Source organism: Bombus impatiens, unplaced genomic scaffold (assembly GCF_000188095.3).
Source record: "Bombus impatiens unplaced genomic scaffold, BIMP_2.2 scf_1183, whole genome shotgun sequence".
NCBI lineage: Eukaryota > Metazoa > Arthropoda > Insecta > Hymenoptera > Apidae > Bombus > Bombus impatiens.
In genome coordinates, this window is record NT_177602.1 from 154,377 (window position 1) to 175,855 (window position 21,479).

At 37.4% G+C, this 21,479-nt stretch overlaps 1 protein-coding gene across 11 annotated transcripts in view; it reads left to right on the forward strand.

The window, feature by feature from the left end:
* LOC100743401 (acetyl-CoA carboxylase) overlaps positions 1–21,479 on the forward strand; it is a 28,662-nt gene that overhangs the window by 5,236 nt on the left and 1,947 nt on the right. Inside the window, exons 2-11 of one of the 11 annotated variants that reach the window (XM_024371176.2) lie at positions 533–678; positions 1,945–2,151; positions 4,418–4,658; positions 14,056–14,179; positions 15,267–15,597; positions 15,869–16,166; positions 16,305–16,518; positions 16,648–16,981; positions 17,072–17,532; positions 17,612–21,436. In XM_024371176.2, coding sequence (XP_024226944.1) covers positions 648–678; positions 1,945–2,151; positions 4,418–4,658; positions 14,056–14,179; positions 15,267–15,597; positions 15,869–16,166; positions 16,305–16,518; positions 16,648–16,981; positions 17,072–17,532; positions 17,612–21,436 — 6,066 coding nt within the window. In that variant the 5' untranslated portion in view covers positions 533–647. Of the gene's footprint in view, positions 1–137; positions 679–1,944; positions 2,152–4,417; positions 4,659–10,845; positions 11,047–14,055; positions 14,180–15,266; positions 15,598–15,868; positions 16,167–16,304; positions 16,519–16,647; positions 16,982–17,071; positions 17,533–17,611; positions 21,437–21,479 lie in introns of those variants that run through there. The other 10 variants (XM_024371177.2, XM_024371180.2, XM_024371179.2 and 7 more) reach the window with 10 other exon arrangements.

Here is a 21,479-nt window from a genome sequence, read left to right on the forward strand (position 1 = left end):
TTTTTTCCTTCTTATTTCTTTTTCTTCGTATCGTTTCAACTCCGCGTACGCACGAGACAATCTATGTACTCCGTTCGACTCGTATTTCGACGCCAACCGATTTCCTCTTCTCCGTGTAAGTCGCGTTACGTTGACGAAGGGGCGCGGTGTCGGTAGGAACAACGTGTGCACGCTAGTGCGTCGTCGTATCTCCTTTCGCGCTTGCCGTCGTGAAATACGAAGTAGTAATAGAAGCGCGACGATGACGAGGGCACGTCGTACGATCGCCTGATCGCGTTGCTAGGAATCTACGGAAACAGGCGAAATCGCGAGTGATCTTCTTTCGAACGAAATTTATCTACGATATAAACATAAAGAAGGAATTGTTTGATATAAAGCATAGAAATAGAAAAGATATAAAGATTAAATCTTCACCTTGCGAAATATTCATTGCAATTTCGTTGTATTGACATCGTTACTTCAGATATTTCTAACTTTCTCTTTTTCAATATTTCGTCGGTTTGTCTGTTGCTTGTCGTGGAAAATCGTCAAGCACCAAAAGGGATCATAGAGGAGGACTCAGGCAATAGGATAGCGGCGGAAAGTTGGCGGGAAAAGTTCGTCGACACGAAGAACGCAAATATCCAGAGATCAAACTGTCACCTGGTATGATTCGAGGTCTTCTGGATACTTTTTTCGGTACATTGATGATCTCTTAAAATCGTCGGAACACAGTAACTCGTGGTGAACACGCGTTCTCCCTGAAGCGTTTCGGCGAGGTTCACCGTGATTCGCTTGGAATATTAATCGGATCTTCGTATCTGTGTTCGGTCTGTATAATTATCGAAATTTGTCTCTTTATATATATATATATCGTAAGGTGTGATAGATTTTGGAAAGTGGAGTAGAATTATTAGAAAAATATGTACCGGTTTTAAAGCGCAGAGATCGTTATGTTAAAAATATCGCGCGGTTTATTTGAGATCAGTTAAAAAAGTTGGAAATTTGGTGCGCCTCGAAATTCTCCCGTTCTTCGATCTTAACTTTCATCTTGAACGATTTTGATACGAAACAGATATTATACGATTACATCGGTAAACTTCAAGGTTCGTGTATATATTATGAATATATATATAATATATATATCGTGAATATTCCATTCCTGGTCTCAGTTCGCCACGAATAGCTTCTGCACAATACCGCACGAACGTATCCGTGTCCTATGTATCGGTAAAGGGTGAAACGTTCGAAACGGATATTTGATTAAACGGAAAGTGCGTGTGTTTTCGTTTAACTTTATTCGCTGTATCATTTTTCTACTTACCGAACTTGGGAATCTGAATGATATAATTTTGAATCGCAATAATAGTAGTAATAATAAAGATCGGAAAACGTACGTAACATCGGAAGAAAGCAATAGAGAATAATGAAAATTGTGTCGTCGATTAAAGGGTATAATAAATATAAGAGGGACGAAACAAAGCGTAGAGAAACGTACCAAGTAGATTCTCGTTGATTTTCTAACTTCAATATCGCTGCACGATTCAACAAGAATTATTTGAACATGACATAATTGAAAATGAAAACAACGTGTCACGTTTAGAGACGTAAGACCTTTAAACTTACGCGAAGGATATTCTGCACGATTCCTAAAACAAACAACATGTTAACGTTACGACGATACTTTGAAAATTTTAGACGAAAAAGACACGCGTTTAGCTGCAAAAGCAAATTTCGAGAGAAAAAAAGAAGACGATCTTGCGATGGATCGATACAAGATATCGAATTTTGCGTTCTGCTTTCTTACACAAAAATACAAAAAATGAAAAGAAGTAGAAAATGCAGTCCCTTACGGACTTCGATGAAAACGCACGAACTTCCCGTTTAACATAGTAAGAACGCGAGCCCCAAAGACAAATTCTCGGATAAAGGGTCCTTTACTTGATCCTCGGAAATTCTTTCAAGGTTTTATTCAAGCTCGACAAAGTGATTCCCGAAGTGTTCCCTCCGCAGTTCTTCTCATTGCTCCCGTTTTCGTTGGCTTCACGTTCGCTGTAATAGCACGCCGATACGTTCACTTTGGACCTATTTTCACGGATCGAGCTCAGCAAGGGTGGTGGGCTGACATTATACCAGCAATTCGTTTCTTAAACTTTGGTAGAGGAAACGAGGGTGAGTAATCAGGCTTCCTCGAAATTTCGGTTGGCTTTCTTTTTTTCTTTTTATTTTTCTCTTGGTTTTGCCCTGCTTCTGATTCGTCTTCGTTGGTGTTTTCGTTAGAGGTGGGTGTTTGTACGCAAAATGCTTGTATCGTTCGCCCCCGGATAAATTTGAAAGAAAGATGGAATTTTTGGCTCGCGAGAAACCTGTTTTTGTGCTTTCTTCGTATAAACGATACCGATGAATTGATGGCGAGCAGAGTCTAATAAACACGAATTCGTTGGTCAATCGCGAGCCAAGTAAAAGTACATTCGCGGTGTCACGATATCTTCGTGTGCAAATTATTATTTAGCTGATCTTGAAGAAATTCGAATTACAAAGATAACTTCGAGAACCTGGAACTTCTCGAGATTTGAGGAGCTCCAAGATTCCAAGCTCTCGCGCGTCCTATCCTCACTTTCTACTTTGTCCGATGGTTTTCGTAATCGTTTTTAGTGGTTTTGGTATTAACAATTTCCTTTTGCAGTGGTATTTTCCTCATTTTTCGCTCGAATCTCGAAAACAACGGAAAATACGGTTTACCAAATGTAACTAATCATCATCGACGAAGCACCGAGTACTAACAAGTTGCTGATCTATGTGAACACTCAGGTGCCTCTTGAAAGTTTATTCATGAATTTAAAGGATGTCAATGTATCGTAAACACTATAAAGGTCGTATCGGTGGTGACGTACGATGAGCGAGAATGATTCGATTGAAAGCTTTAACGCGAGTTACGTTGCCTAACGATACTGGCGTTATTGTTCTTATCAACATTGTATTCGGTTGTACGAGAATCTCGTAGCGGAACTTCACCAATCCACCGAGTATCGAAGTTTATTGACACAATGGATAATTGATGGTTTAAATAGCTTCGTGACCTCTGCGAAATATATGAACCGTTCAGAAGCCACGTTAATCAAATCCGTAAATCGGAAAGTACAGAAAAGCGACGACGCTACAAACGCTGCTCTTCTTAAGTTTGGTTTCCTCGCGACGAATGAACTCGTGGAAGAAGCATTCGTTTCTTGAAAATCTAGCGTCGATCGTGTTCTTACGCCATTGCAAATTAAAAAATGATCAGAAGTGGCGCTGAACAATTTATCTTCTTAGAGGCACATGCACTTACACTAAATACTTTATAGCTTTCATGTACGTTCTCACATTTATTTCATATTACATAATAGTACAACGATGGTATTTATGTTTTATTACTGCGTGACTGAAATTTCAAAATGTTTCGTATAATACGACTTAACGTGTTCGTGAAAAGTTTCGAGTGTTCGAATACTTTCACCAGTTACCGTATACATCGTATAATATTAGAATTAATCATAAACACGGTGATAACAAAATTAATCATAACTGCGATAATATTCAAATTAATCATAATGTCTCACGAAATTCACGCCTTCGTAATATCAGTTTGCATGTCTACCATTTCATCTGGCTTTCGACGAAGTTGGTCATCTGGTTGGGATTTCCGAATTGTTACGTATGCAAATAACAAGCACGTGCTGGGTCGGATCACCCGAAATACAACGGTTGCTTGATGAAGAAATGCTTCTCTCGTATTTTTCGTTATTATTGTTTGGGAAATGCATGCGGCTTATTTGGCATGACCACATCTTCTCTTGGCCACGTCACTTGGATCTTTTGCCTACGAGCTACGGGATATACTCAACGCGATTTAATTGAGGGCCACTCGCAACACAATCTGTCGCAAAAAGCTCCAAAGATTTGCACGGAAGCTTATCGAGGACGTTATATTTCCACGAAGGAAGAAACACCGCGTGAAATGCTTCGATAGATAAATTAACAAAAAAAAAAAAAAAAAAAAAAAAAAAAAAAAAAAGAAAAACTGATCAGCGTTAACGTCAAAGATTGCAGATAGATGTAAACAAGTCGAGAAACTTGCAGTGCGTATAGATGGTATTGATAAAGTTTAAGATCGAAGCTTGCGATAAATGCGAACGAAATTGATAAATTTTACGATCGATGCGTACGAATTAATAACACGGTAACGACGTGAAAAATGAACGATATAAGAGCTGTTGAATGTTTAAAGAGTGGCCCTTGGTGTTCAAACGGCAAAGCGGAAAAGAGATTCGCGAGCCGCTATGGGGAGAACGCGATAGCGAATTTCTATAACTCGCTGGCCACGAGATTTACTTGCAAAGGATATTGAATTCTCTTTAAAATATGGCCGATCTTGAATGAAACGAAACACATTTTGAAGGTAACATTGACAGAGAGGCAGACGACAAGGAGAATTCGGAACAGGACGTGAACAGGTCCAACGATTCGAGCAGCACCATGTCGGAAAATCCAGTGAGCTTCGTCGTCGGGGAGCCCGACAATGATCGCAGCGAGGAATTGGAGATCGAGGATAGCTTCCCATCCGAATCATACGATATTACCACAACGCAGGTGCAGCAGAATGCCATGGCTGGTTTGATCGAGCGCCGCAAGCGCCTCAGGTGATCTTTTTTTCCTACCCTTTTTTTTTTCTTCTCTAGATCTTGTATTTCTATTTAAACGATCAGATAAAAGCGAACAGGTAAACGGCATAATTGAAAATACGAAACACGGTAGCCGAGAACGGTCACTTTCGTTGACGCGACCCTTTTGTATTCGATTTAAGGACTCGCCACGGATCCACATGGATCCTATTGATGTTCGATGGATAAGTGATCGCGGTTAGATTATTTTTAGCCGAAGAATTATATTTTTTTACCTCAAGTGGCGAAGAGATTAATGGAAACGAAACGTTATAGATTTATATGATTTAGATATTGAAAAGGGACATACGATAACAAATGATAAGATAAAGTAACTAGTAGTAAATAAAAGTTAAAACAAAGAAGATGTTATCGACATGGGAAATCTTTTCCAACGAGAAAAATACTATGTGTATATATATATATGATGATAATTATTATTGATTGATCCTGATCGATCTTCGACAGATCAAGTCTTACGAGATTTATTCGAAGATCAGATCTTTTCGAATAACCGTTAATGACTTTGGAAATTATTATTAAAAGGCAAGGGCTATTGTACGATAATGGGTACCTTCTTTAAAAGGAGAATTCTTCCTTAAGAAGTTCTTCCGTTTTAAATGGAGACATCAGGAGTTTCTACCACGTGTTGAACCATGGGAAGTGGTATACGATTGTTTGTTGGGCACAGTTGCCCTGTGAACGGTGTCTATTCTTAAAAGACAATTACCCTTCACCATGACAATGATCTTTAAACGCTCCATAAGGATGAATGGGAAGTTATTAAGATCGTGGACGATTAGGATTGATTCATCTTCTTGTACTGTTAGGAGAGATACAAACGAGACGTGTTCGTTAGACTAGCGGAATGTTTCAAGTAGCATAATAGTATGATTTACGTGATCTTTTTATGATATCGATCTGCATTCCATGAATACGCTATAGGCAAATTTGAAACTTGTTCTTTATTTTTTTTTCTCTTTTCTAGTAGAACTCTGTCGCTATTTACGTATAATTGTGAGCACTTTTCATTTACGAGAGCAACAAAATGTAGTCATATTATCGACTCGAACGGTATTGAATATTTACAAGGATTTCATAACACATAGAACTGTCTTTATGCATGAAATTCGTCTTTTTTTTCTATTTGCCGTATTTCATCGTATACGTCATTCTTAGATTTATCAGAAGATCGCAAGACCCAAAAAAAAAAAAATTGTTTATGAAATTTAGTTAATAATTACTAGTTTCAGATATAAAAATAAAATAATTAAACAGCAATTTAACTGTTCTAAGAAATACTGATTGATATCCAATAATTAAATTGCAACACATTTATATAATTACGTAAGTTAAAGCTTAATTACCATATATATGAATAAATGTGAATAAATAAATATTCTCTTTATAAATTATTTATATTTCATTAAAATTTTCAAATTTTATTAAATGAAAAATGTATACGTTTATGTCATAAAATATTATGAAATCTGTGCTTGTGTGTGTATTTATGGAAAATATACAAATGGAAAAATACATCGACCGTACATAATATATGTATAAAAACTTACAAAATAATCAAAGTATGGTCCAGTATGGTTTTATCTACTGTATAAATCAATTAATTTGCTTTAATCATATTCATTAAAATATATATAACATATAGTTTTTGGATGTTGCTTTATTAAATATTCTTAATTCTATGCTTAAAATTAAAACTAATTATTCTGTCGTTTTCGTCAACTATATTTCACAAACGAACCTTCTTATTTCATGATCTTTAAAGTCAGGTCACGTTATATCATGCGGATTTCTCTCCTACCATCGTTTCAATGCGTATTTAGCTAGGATTTCGTAAAATTTGGAACGGACCTTGAACAATTACTTCTGTATATGATAAAACGGACTAATCGTTTTCTCAGCAAGCCGCAAACATCGATCATTACGTAATAATCGTATAAATTATTCATAATTGTATATGACATTTACAAGATAAAGAAAGGGTAACATTCGAAAATATAAATGAATTTTACTTACAAATTTTTCGTATTCCACGAACAAAATATAGGACATCATAATCATTTATTTCCGACATTTATCTTCTTAACGTTACGCGTATTCGTAGCGATGCACATTTCGATGGCGACTAAACTATAAATTGCATATTGTTGCAAAACAGTGAATTCTTTAACGTTATTATTATTATCATTTGTTGTTCCGAACGTGTATTTCGGACGATAAATTTAAAGGTAATATGTCCATTACGTTAGATTACATTACGATATATGTTTAACGTCTGTAATGTGTATTACGTAAAAATATATTACATCATAGACTAATCAATAAGAAGACGAAATAAAAAAGCATGTAATTTATTTGTATTTCGTATATCACAATTAATGATATAAAAATAATAATCGAGAAAGTAGTGTATAAAATATTAACTTATTTTTATATTGAAAAAATATTGTTAACCAGATTTTGCAGTTTACAGAGGCCAAGTTTACAAAATCCAGTGTAATTTTTGAAGTTTACAAATATATCGTCTAAAATGTCTTGAAAATGCTATGAAAGAGAATTACTGTTTCCCAATACGAAGTATGTCTTTGAAATAGATGGAACGAAACGAAAGACAATCGCGAACGTGAAAGCTTTGAACTCCACGATACTTACAACTATTATTCAGCTGCTTTAAATTTCAAATAAAAGACGATGTTCATGAAACGTCGATTGTCAATGCTAAGCGACTTCGTTGCGAATGAAAATTGTAACGCTAACAACGATCATTCGTCGACGAACGCTAATAATTTTGCACTTCGTAATATTGCACGATTATGTAATCGTGACAGTATTTTAAAGAAAAAGTAGAACACCTTGCAGTTCTATCGTTTCACGTGATATTTTCTTTATTTAAATGAAATCTCCGTTCCTCATGAAACGTTTATTTAAACTGAACTGTGCCCAGTAAGACGACAACTATTTTGCGATTCACGAAAGACGTTCGCTTTTTTCACGCCGTTTACGTTAAAATTAATACCGTAAAAAATTGTAAAATTCTGACGAGGATTAGGCTTCCTTCTCTCTTTTTCTTTTTGTTACATTAACTATCAGTAAAAGAAGCAATAAATGTTTGTCTAATTAACCGATGTTCAACCTAATGTTTAATGTAAATGTAAGTTTAATGTTAATGTAAATATTCTCTTTTATTAAAAGTGGAAAAAAAAGAATTTTTTCCAGCTTTTCACAAACTTATGGACAATCGGTTTTCGTAGCGATCGCGATGAATTTCATGTTTGTTTATTCTCCATTGCGTACGTAACATTTTTCCACGGCTATTACGAAGTTCAACGTGAAGCAATACGATAACAAAATTATGTATCGAAAGTGATTTCAACAGTAGCATTGAAGAATGCAACGACGATCTACCTAATTAAGTTTCATTAGAGTCGGTTATTATGTATACCGCCTCAGTAAGTATAATATTTCTTGGAGGATGTATTCATCGCTATTTCAAAATAAGGAAAATGTACTTACGTTCCTTTTAATGAAGGTTGATGGATTATCTACCTGCAATTTTCCAATTACTTCGTCACCATCGTCACTTGGCCTTAATTATTTAGTCTTTCTTTATTCCTCTCTCAATCTCTACCAGTAAACAGCATATCCTAAATACGATAACATTTATAGAATGTGACCAGATTTATATAGTTACGTTGCACTTGTGCACGTTGCTGTAATTACGATTACATGATATTATACACCTGTAACAGTACTTACATGCATCTGCTGTTTATATCATATTTTGACTATTCCTTGGCTTTACAATCTCTGCTACATACGCGTTAAGTATCCTCTCCCTATAATTTTTATGACTCTTCTTCTAACAGTATTTATATCGAAAAAGTCATATATGATTATAAAAAAAAAAAAGAAGAAACTGTCACAACCGTAAAGTAATCTTTTTTGTTGAAATATATTTTTCGCAAATTGATCTGTTGCCTGGAATCGCCAGTATTCTCGACATAACGATATCTTCATCTACGAATCTCGTGTCCTTGCGCGGGTCGTGCTAAGTGCTAAGTTTCGAATTAAGATGAAACTTAATCTCAGCTACGTGTACACTGTCTTCAATAACAAAGGAGTTTGAAACGACAACTCTGTAATTCACCACAGTTCTATGCATACGGTAACGCGTTAAAACCGCACAAAGAAAAAAAAAAGAAAAAAATGTTTACCTAAAGACGCGGCGGGGAAACTTTTCCAAAGTGTACGTAATATCGAAGAAAGGTGAGAAACGGAATAAAAGGAATCGCCCGCAAGAAACGAAACGTTTATCGTAACGAAATTTCGATTTGTCGAAAAACTACGCATGTCGCTGGGAAGACCGACGCGTTTATCGTCTGTCACGCGTGTTAATCGGCAAATTTTCAAACTGAACATCTCGATTAAAGTTTAATGCGTGCACAATACGTGTGAGATAACGAAAAGTAACGAAAACGAAATGGAAAGAGAAGGGTGGTTTAAGGGAGCAAACACGTTCAAGCGACCAGCGAGTTGTCAGTTTGGAGCACGTTGCTTCCTTGAGCAACTTGTTATAAGGTAGGGGAACATTGGATGAAAGGTATATACTGTGCACGTTGCTACCTGTCAGTGGCCCACGAGTCTTCTAAGAATGCTGGGCAGGTATTTAAGTCGCTTCCGAGCCAGGTGTGCGCGTCCTCTATTCAGGCGTTGTGATTCGTTAAATCTGTGTCAAACGTCAGTTTCACCATACCCAAAACGATATATTCGTATCTAATTAATTTGGTGAAAGACCCACTGGGCAAGATCAACTAAAACACATTAACACAAATACCAGTTGAGAATCCAAAATCGATGGTTTTTCCTTAAATCACGGCTGAAACCGTGATCCGCGTCCGAGATCCGATTTCCATAAAAGGTCGATCGAAAGCATCGGTGGAAAGATCAAACGAAAAGTATCGATACAACCATAAGCTGATGGTTCTCCAAACTAACGATCATTTAATTCCCATTACGAACGTGGTCTATATGAAACTTGGCGTTTACTATAGCGTACTAAAACACAGATTTGCATCTAGAGGATCTTATGAATAATCAATCGATAACACGAATCAAGTATCCATTGATAATTTACCAGATGAACGATCGTGCAGTTTCCACGAAGAAATAATCGAAAGATGGAACTATGACTCGCGATGTTTGCTCGACGATCGGTAACAAGTTCGAAGTTTCTTCTCAAGAGGAGAAGAAGTGAGATGAAAAGACGCAAAAAGGTTTTCGTCGTCTTATTTTCACCTTTGGCGCGACCTACGCAAAATTAATGATTCACGGAAATCGTCGTTTTTCGTAGACTCCGGAAGATTTCAGTCGTGCGTCGCGTAGACTGGACGAATGCGAAAAAATAGCTTGTGTGGCTGAAAAATCGCGCATGGGACGCGATCGCAAATCGCAGGCGAAGAGATCCGGTGAACACGGAAATCTACGGTTGTTGACAAAACGCGTTAATCTCGAACGCGGCCAAATTCGATGAATACCACGGCAGATCGAGGCGTGTTTGAAAGAACGAGAATACTCGACTTCGGCCTCGTGAACCGGTATTCCATTCGGAAGCGGTTTCTGTAGCCTTCTTCGAAGCGAAGGTCAAGTATCGTGCAAAGTGATTAAGTCGTAGTGTAAAATAATATTTACAAAAGAAGAATACCAGACCGGTTGGAAGATGGTGATGCAGGAAAATGTTAGAAGAATATCGACCAACTATTTTATTTGTTTCTAGAAAACAAAAATGTTTGTTTGGTCAAAGATAGGTAAAATGGAATAAAAATAACGTGTACTCGTTCCGATTTTACCTGTAATGGAAGATTACGTGTAATGTTACGTATAACTGAAGATACAACGAGCATAGAGGAAACCTGTGAATTAAAATAAAAAATTGTCTGTGATACGTGCTGGATTAAATATTGGAAATTAGAATTGATCAGAAAGAAAGGAAAAATGGTCGGAGAAAATAAAATGAAAATTACGTAACCGAAGTTGCAAAATATTTGTTAGTACAAAATTCTGATCGAAAGGAAGATAACAAAGTGAGTCTGACGTACTGAAACGTACAAAATGTTGTAAGATTCTGAAGTTTTTGTCATGGAGAAGATTGAATAGTAGGGGGGTTCGAAATGAGACGCATAAAAAGATTCGTCTTAGCTCAAAGTACAGAGAAGGATCCGATTTGGAAGAGCTGCGACAACCTGATGCCTGGAATACCGAGAATGAACGAAGAAACGTCGATCGAAGAATCGACCTCTACGCCGCAACCATTCACCAACGACCAACAATCATCCACCGCCGGATTAACGTAATGCACTTTGTTGTCTTAACATCATCGAATTATAACGGTTAATTCAACTAAACCCTCGATATAGTACGACTTTCCACTTGGCTCTTTTAATCCAAAAGATAATCAATCTCTTCGCTAATATCATTGGATTATTCAGATTTCTTATCTAATTGCCTATTTCAATTTCAACTTTGTTCTACTTTAGCTTAATTTTAGTTATTTATATTTAGTTATTCGGTATGTTACTTTGATAAGCGTCATTGATGTTTCACGTCTGACAAATGTCATTTTCAATGTTCTCGTTGCACTAAAATATAGAAGACGAAGGGAAACATAGAAGGGAAATGTAGAAGAAGTAGACCTTAAAGTTCAATAATTTAATTCGAACCTTTTTCAATCGTCCTTGGTCAACGATACCGATCGAGCGTTAAATCGATCAAGAAATTGGTTTGCCCATTAAAAGATTCGAAACGAACGAAAATCGACGTAACGATGAGACAGACGGTTAAAGGGGAGAAGAAAACAATTAACGGGTAAAACGTTTGAAACATATATTTTTTTTCAATTTGAATGAAAAGACACGAATCATCGCGAAACACGTCGTTTGGTGAACTAATTTTCTCTTCGTTCACGCACGCACGCTATATACACGTTCGCATTCATTTCGAATGTCGGCAACCTTGGTTTCATTTTCACTGACATTCTGATATTTCTCATCTTCGAATTCAGGTTTCATCAGCCGATTTAGATCATTGAAACATAGCCCCGAACATAAGATAGCGAAAAGATCGATGCAGCATTGTTTTGTTGTAAATTCATAGACTTGGCCCGTTGACCTTCGTAAAAAGCGGTCCTTGTTTGAACAAACGATCGTTGCGAGTTGTTGTTCCGCTGACTAGACGTTCGATACGTTAATAAAAGAAGAAAAAGAATGACAAGGGAAGTACAAGTATATTTAGAAGTGTTTTCAGACGATACGCTGGTAGGAAAGAAATTTGAAGAACGTGTCATTGAATAATATATTATCTTGTACATATTTGCGTATTATTAGAATATTCGATGGCTCGAAGCAATACGAATATGTGAAAATAAACGGAGTATGTGTAAATATGTATCATTAAGTTTCTGTTTAAATAAAAGAGATACCAGCTATTCGGTCGGTATAGAAAATATTCGTACAGTAATTCATAGAAATATCGTAGAACATCCGTTTATCGATAAAATTTCAACGAATAAATCTTACAAGTTTGCAGAATAATTTTCATCCAAAAAAAGAACGTGATAGCTATTCCTGTTTATGAAAATATTAATAGGTATTTAGCATTGGTTAAGACGTAAATACGTAAATGGGTTTGACAGACAATTTCATGCTGATGCGAGATAACTGATCGAAAGCGTAATGCGAGCGTGAATCTTTCATAATATTTGGAGACGTTTAAAAATACCTGGACAGTGCTTATGTATAAACATTATCGACAATATACGAGACCACCTGAAAGAAAAAATATGAAGTGACCAGACTTCACCGAGGAATGATTTACAGAGGACTCTTTCAGAAGAATGGAAAAATATTTCGAATAGAGTTCTCGTTAGTTTATATAAATATATTCATACGATATAATCAAATACCTTATAATAGAATCGAAAGCCTATTAAGTATGAAAATAATCAAACTTGGTGATTTCCTCTCCTAGATATTGGATAAGCCTTTGCTAATTTCTGCCATTAAACTGTAACAGTACGACTACTTATTATGCGTGTATTTTTGTCGTTTTTTAAATATTAATATTTTGCACAAAGAGCATACATATTCTATCTTTTTTTCCAGCAGCATTATTATTCTACAGAGTAACAAGGATATGTGCATATTTTTTATTTGCTAAAATTCTATTACCAAACGTTGTTCTATAATTGGTACGAGTAATTTTGTTAAAGTTAAATACCGTACGAATACATTTCTCACTGACTGTATACATAAATTATACAAATATGTTTCCACCTCGATAAGAATAAACTATATTAATAATTGCCAAAAGAAAAGCAAAAATCTGATACCAGTCGTTTCGACTGGGTTTTGGCAGTTCTATAGTGATATTAATAGACGTTGTATCACGTAGATGTTAAATATAGCGATTATCGTGGGATATGGATTGGAAAAGAATCGCGCGAATCTGCGTTTACTCTTGAAATCTGGTTTTTTGTCAAAGAAAGAAAAGGAATGCACGTCGTATGAATAAAAACAATTTTGTACATCCAGGCGAGATACATAGGAGGTTCAGAAAGCGTTACAGACTTGTAGGAATGGCATTGCGTGAGCCGCTTAAATTAACGGTTCGTATACTTTCTCCGCTGTCATTTGCGTGTTCCCCGCTAATGGATGATAAAAATCACCTTGAAATACCAAGGGAAAAACCTAAAACCAATTTTTCATCCGGTCACACTTTCTTTCCTTCGTTTCTCGTTATTTTCTTCGCAACGTTCGATCGACGTTTATTGCAGAATATGTACCGGACGAAAGGTTCCCTCTTTACTCGTGAAAATCTTTTTTATCGTTTACTTTCATCATTTTCACCCAGATTTTCTATCCACTAACGCTTTCTCCCCTTCGTTCCTATCATTTCTTTCTCGATATAGTACACATTTTGAATATAATAGAATTCCTATCAAACAAAAGAAGATCATTTTTCTCCAACGAGGATGTATCTTATCCCCTATCTTTTTCTTTTTTTTTCTTAACGAATTTCTTAAAACATAATGGCTGACAACGATGGATAAAATCTAGCGATAATAATAATTCATTTTCATCTGGGCCTATTCGGCCTGCAAATGAATTTGGCTGACGATTCTTTACGTTCGTCGTTCCGTGCTTTTTGTACCCAGAACCATCACACGCTACCCTAGTCTGTGTGCAAATTTTAAAGCAGTTGGTACAGATTCTTCGAGTTTCTCGAGATGAGAATCGAAGCTATGAAACGAAGCCAACACCTGTTTAGTGAAAATTAATACGCGCTCCGTTTGATTTTGTAGGCCCAGCATGTCGCAGGGCACGGTGATGATTCAGACGCAGAGCCGGTTACAGGAAAAGGACTTCACTATTGCCACACCCGAGGAGTTTGTTCATCGTTTCGGCGGTACCAAAGTTATCAACAAGGTAACGTTGTTTTCTCGACGAGTACCGTATATTCTTCACTACGTATCTCTACTACAACAGTCGATTTTTTAGCGTGTGAATCTTGCAGAAATTTGTGCAATTTTTAACATTCTAACAATTTGAATTATTATTGGATCTTATTGTCGGAAGATGTAATTTCTTTTTAACGGAGAAGATATTCGACATCTTCGGATAGAAGGAACGAGTCGAATAGAGCAGGAGATGATTTAATTTGTAGAAAATATTCGCGCACAGGATAGTAATCTATAACTAAGAGACGCAACTTTTTAATAAAATCGATACTTAAAGCAGTCGAGTATAAAAAAGCAATTGCAGAAGGAGGTCGTTCAACGCGTAGATATGTCGCGTTCCGCTTCAGTATTTCTCAAGGCAGTCGCCGTACAGTTTCGCAACAATGGCCAAACGACCTTCGTAGTTGACCTCGAGCGACCTTGAATGATCTTGAATCATAGGTTGCTAGATATACCTGTTCCGCGATACTCCACTGTAATAGCAATGTGAAACGCACATTGTTCCTTCCGCGAACGAAACAAGATAGTACCGTGACAACTTTAACTTGGAATATCTTTCTTTATTAATTGTTAGTCATATTCGTCTTAATTCGGATCTAAATGTTTTTATGCAAATTACATCTCCTCGATTTTGAAAAGCGTAATTATAACTTCAACGATTTATCTTCTAATAACATCGGACTATCGACTATAATTATGTTATACATAAAAAGAGAAGAAGATAAAGTATTATAAAAAGTTTGGTTGTTTTACAGTTCTAGCGTTAACAATCTTTCGCCATATAATTATTGCTCGATACCGAACCGACGAATTAGTTTTGTCTAGATCGTAAATTTGTTTTAAGATTTGAATAGATTTTCCTTTGTTTCTCAGTTTCGCCTTGGACTCCAATGTATTTTTGTTTTCTAAACGTATTTGTGTATCTCAGATTGCAAGTGCCGTTACCAATGACACACTAGTCCTTCAATAACATTTTATCGTCAATATTTAGTCATCGCTTAAATGACGCTTCACGGTTAACGATCGATAGAGTGATGAAATTTTTCAAATCGCAGGTCCTAATCGCCAACAACGGAATAGCGGCTGTAAAATGTATGCGTTCGATCCGACGATGGTCGTACGAAATGTTCAAGAACGAACGCGCCGTACGTTTCGTCGTGATGGTCACTCCGGAAGATCTAAAAGCGAACGCGGAATATATCAAAATGGCTGATCAGTACGTACCCGTGCCAGGTGGAACCAACAACAACAATTACGCGAACGTCGAGCTGATCGTAGACATCGCTGTACGCACTCAGGTGCAGGCTGTATGGGCTGGTTGGGGTCATGCCTCTGAAAATCCAAAATTGCCAGAATTACTGCACAAAAATAACATGTGTTTCATTGGTAAGATCCTTTGGATGACGATGAAGAGATAGCTGAAGATTATTCTGTAAATTGTGAAGTAAATTCTGTAATCTTACACTACCATGCATAAGTACGACGACTATCAAAGTATTGTAGTATAGCCGTAATAATTTGAATATATGCAGATACTTATGCACAGTAGGGTATTCGAGGAAATATTCTTCTTAGTTGGTTTTGAAGAGATGCGATTCGAAATATCAAGAAATTACGAATTGAAAGAATAAATGAATGAATAGTAATTATCTTTCAGGGCCATCCGAGAGAGCAATGTGGGCCCTTGGAGATAAAATCGCGTCAAGTATAGTAGCGCAAACTGCAGATGTCCCGACACTTCCTTGGTCAGGTTCGGAACTAAAGGCACAGTACAGTGGAAAAAAGATCAAAATATCTTCGGAACTTTTCAAGAAAGGATGCGTTTCGACGGTAGAAGAATGCTTGGCAGCAGCTAACAAAATAGGCTTTCCTATAATGGTGAAAGCTAGCGAGGGAGGCGGTGGAAAAGGTATCAGAAAGGTGGAGAACGCTGAAGAATTGCCCACACTGTTTAGGTAAGAAGGAAATTTGTCAAATTAATTTAAAAGATTTTTTACATGGTTCGTTACATAAATTGCAGACGTTACGTAAAGAATATTTATGTAACAAGATGTTGGAAACTTTATATTAAGAATGCTTAACGATTTTCTTAGGCAGGTACAAACTGAAATACCCGGATCTCCGATATTCATTATGAAATTGGCAAAATGTGCTCGCCATTTAGAAGTTCAATTATTGGCTGACAATTATGGAAACGCGATATCGTTATTTGGTCGTGACTGTTCTATTCAGAGAAGACATCAAAAGATTATTGAAGAAGCGCCTGCTGTGGTTGCTAAACCCGAAGTCTTTGAAGAGATGGAAAAAGTAATTGTCGATCCTATTCGTGAATCAAAAATATTTCACTTTTCTACCATAAATTAATTAACAGACATTATTGTGAAAATTTGTGTTCATCCCGTACAGTACTTTTTACATTATTGTTTATTGTAACAGGCTGCTGTAAGATTGGCCAAAATGGTTGGATATGTCAGCGCAGGTACTGTCGAATACCTGTACGACACTTCTGGACGATATTACTTTTTGGAATTGAATCCGCGTCTTCAAGTGGAACATCCGTGTACTGAAATGGTATCCGATGTTAATTTGCCCGCGGCACAACTTCAAATTGCTATGGGGCTACCATTACATCATATTAAAGATATTCGTCTTCTTTATGGTGAAAGTCCATGGGGAGATAGTGTCATTGACTTCGATCAACCGAGACACAAACCCCAACCATGGGGTCACGTGATAGCTGCGAGAATTACTAGTGAAAATCCTGATGAAGGTATAAATTATATTTCATAAAAGAAATTACATTTGATCGCGCTTGATCATTAAGGAATTCTGCTGTAATAAATTTTAATATCTCCATTAGGTTTTAAACCGAGTTCTGGTACGGTACAAGAACTGAACTTCCGATCCTCGAAGAATGTTTGGGGTTACTTCTCGGTAGCAGCTTCCGGAGGTCTCCATGAATTTGCAGACTCACAATTCGGACATTGTTTCTCTTGGGGAGAGGATCGTAACCAGGCTCGAGAAAATTTGGTCATAGCTTTGAAAGAATTGAGCATTAGGGGTGATTTCAGAACCACCGTCGAATATTTGATTACGCTATTAGAAACTGAATCTTTCCAGCAGAACAATATAGATACTGCGTGGCTTGATTTGTTGATTGCTGAACGCGTTAGAAGTGACAAACCAGATGTATTATTAGCCATAACGTGCGGTGCGCTTCATATCGCTGATAGAACAATCACTGCCGCTTTTTCTGGATTTCAAACAGCGTTGGAGAAAGGACAAATACAAGCCAGCAATGATTTAGATAATGTTATCGATGTAAGTTGATTTTTATATCGTCAATTTGTGTATAAATACTTGCTTACGAATATTATAAATTTAACAAAAATTTTTTTAGGTTGAACTCATTAACGACGGATACAAATATAAAATACAGACTGCTAAGTCAGGCCCTAATAGTTATTTTCTTGTTATGAACGGTTCCTATAAAGAAGTAGAACTACACCGACTATCGGATGGAGGATTATTGCTTTCTTTGGATGGTGCAAGTTTCACGACTTACATGAGGGAGGAAGTCGATCGTTACAGGATCATCATTGGAAACCAAACCTGCATCTTCGAAAAGGACAACGATCCTTCTTTATTGAGGTCACCATCAGCTGGCAAACTAATCAGCTATCTAGTCGACGATGGTGGTCACGTGGACGCTGGACAAGCATACGCAGAAATTGAAGTCATGAAAATGGTAATGACAATAACAGCGAGCGAAGCTGGTAGCGTTTTTTATGTTAAAAGACCAGGTGCCATTCTCGAGGCCGGTACGTTGATTGCTCGATTAGAATTGGACGATCCATCTCTGGTAACAAAAGCTCAGGAGTACACTGGTAAATTCCCGGAAACTGTAGCTCCAGCAATTTCTGAAAAATTGAATCATCTTCATGCTGAATACAGAACAGCTTTAGAAAACACTCTCGGAGGATATTGTTTACCAGATCCGTACCACGTACCTCGAGTACGAGAACTTCTTGAGAAATTCATGAATTCCCTTCGTGACCCTAGCTTACCATTGCTTGAACTTCAAGAAGTGATCGCGACGATATCAGGAAGAATTCCGATTTCCGTAGAGAAAAAAATCAGGAAATTGATGTCGCTGTACGAAAGAAACATAACTTCTGTTTTAGCTCAATTTCCTAGTCAACAAATTGCTGCTGTGATCGATGGACATGCAGCAAGTCTTTCCAAGCGATCTGAACGCGACGTCTTCTTTTTAACTACCGAAGCTATAGTGCAACTGGTACAAAGATATAGGAACGGAATACGTGGAAGAATGAAGACCGCTGTTCACGAACTACTTCGACAATATTACACCGTTGAAAGCCAGTTCCAACAAGGACATTACGATAAATGTGTTTCTGCTTTAATCGACGAGTACAAAGACGATGTAGCAACAATAACAGCTATGATTTTCAGCCATAACCAAGTCACGAAGAAGAACGTTTTGGTAACTATGCTCATAGATCATCTCTGGGCGAATGAACCTGGTCTTACGGACGAGTTATCGAGCACGCTGACGGAACTAACGAGCCTGAATCGTACAGAGCATAGTCGTGTCGCGTTACGTGCGAGACAAATTCTAATCGCTGCTCACCAACCTGCTTACGAGTTAAGACACAACCAAATGGAATCTATATTCTTGTCAGCGGTAGACATGTACGGCCATGATTTCCATCCAGAAAACTTAGAGAAACTTATCCTTTCCGAAACATCTATTTTCGATATTTTACATGACTTCTTCTACCATTCCAATCGTACAGTTTGCAATGCTGCTTTGGAGGTTTATGTTCGCAGATCTTATATTAGTTATGAGTTGACTTGCGTGCAACATCTGGAATTGTCTGGTGAAGTACCGCTTGTACATTTCCAATTTTTGCTGCCTAACAATCATCCTAACATACAAAACCAATCTTCGGTTAATCACAGAGTCGGGGCTATGGCAGCTTTCCAAGACATGGATCAATTCACCCGATATTCCGACGAAGTTTTCGACCTCCTAGAGGATCTGTCTTCGATTACCTCAACTTCAGCCAAAGTTTTAGCAGAGGCAGTAGACGCAGCTGCAAGCGAATCGAGACACAGCACGTCCATAAACGTATCTTTAAGCACTGCGGAAAATACTGGTACAGCGGAAATGGGTGAACGATCTGCAGAACCGGTACATATTTTGAGCATTGCCGTCCAAGAGAAAGAAAATCACGATGATGTTACGATGGCGAAACTCTTTGGAGATTGGTGCGCCGCGAACAAAGAGGAATTAATCTCACGAGACATACGAAGGATCACTTTCACTGTTTTAAAGAAAAGACAATTCCCAAAATTCTTTACATACCGTCAAAGAGATGGTTTTGTTGAAGATAAAATTTATCGGCATCTCGAGCCTGGTTGTGCTTTCCAATTGGAATTAAACAGAATGAGAACTTACGATCTTGAAGCTCTGCCAACCTCGAATCAAAAAATGCATCTCTACCTTGGCCGGGCTAAGGTTGCCAAAGGACAACAAGTCACGGATTATCGTTTCTTCATTCGTTCCATTATAAGACACTCTGATCTTATCACGAAGGAGGCTAGTTTCGATTATCTTCACAACGAAGGTGAACGTGTACTATTAGAGGCTATGGATGAATTAGAAGTCGCGTTCTCGCATCCGCTTGCTAAGCGTACGGAATGCAATCATATCTTTCTAAATTTCGTACCCACAGTTATTATGGATCCAGTAAGAATAGAAGAAAGCGTGACCAGTATGGTACTGAGGTATGGCCCGAGATTATGGAAATTACGAGTACGTCAGGCTGAGATTAAAATGACGATTCGGCCAGCACCAGGGAAGCCAACGTCTATTTTACGTTTGTGCATTGCCAACGATAGCGGATATAGCATAGATTTGCATCTTTATATGGAGGCAACCGATCCAAAGACTGGTATCATTCGTTTCGAATCTTATCCTTCTTCGACGGCAAATGGTACCTGGAGACCAGGACCTATGCATGGTCTACCAATTTCTACGCCATATCTAACCAAAGATTATCTTCAAGCAAAACGGTTCCAAGCACAAAGTTCTGGCACAACGTATGTATATGATTTACCAGACATGTTTAGACAACAAACCGAAAAAATGTGGATTAAACACATAGAAGAAAGGCCACAATGCAATATAACTATTCCAAATCCTGTGATGGATTGCGTGGAATTAGTATTAGAGGGTGACAATTTAGTGGAACAAAAACGACTCCCTGGTGAGAACAACGTTGGTATGGTTGCTTGGAGATTAAGACTTTATACACCAGAATATCCAGTATCTGGTCGAGACATTATACTGATAGCAAACGATTTGACACATTTGATTGGTTCTTTTGGTCCGAAGGAAGACTTAGTGTTCTGCAGAGCGTCTGAAAGAGCTAGACAGCTTGGAATTCCTCGAATATATTTCTCTGCAAATTCTGGCGCTCGCATTGGTCTAGCAGAGGAAGTGAAAGCGTTGTTCAGAATTGCTTGGGAGGATGAGGATGAACCGGAGAAAGGATTTAGATATATATATTTAACACCAGATGATTACGCGCGTTTAGCACCGCTTAATTCAGTGAAAACTTCGTTGATCGAAGATAAAGGAGAATCTCGTTACAAGATTACCGATATTATTGGTAAAGATGATGGTCTTGGTGTAGAAAATTTAAAATACGCTGGTATGATTGCCGGAGAAACATCGAAAGCCTATGACGAAATCGTTACGATTTCCATTGTATCTTGTAGAGCGATTGGTATTGGCGCTTACCTAGTACGTCTTGGACAAAGGGTCATCCAAATAGAAAATTCTCACATCATTTTAACTGGTTACAAAGCACTGAATACTGTGTTAGGCCGTGAAGTATACGCTAGTAATAATCAGTTAGGTGGTATACAAATTATGCATAATAATGGGGTATCACATGCAACAAACGTAAGGGACCTAGAGGGTGTTGCCACTGCTTTAAGATGGTTAAGCTACTGTCCCAAATTTAAGGGTGCACCCCTTCCTATATTATCAGCACCATTTCCTGATCCAGTCGACAGAGAAATCATGTATGTTCCTACAAAAGCAGCATATGACCCGAGATTCATGCTCGAAGGTAGAATACAAAATGGTACAAATTATTGGGAAAGTGGATTCTTCGATCGTGGCTCTTGGCAGGTATATTTTATATTTTAGATTAATATTACATGTTAATTTAGTT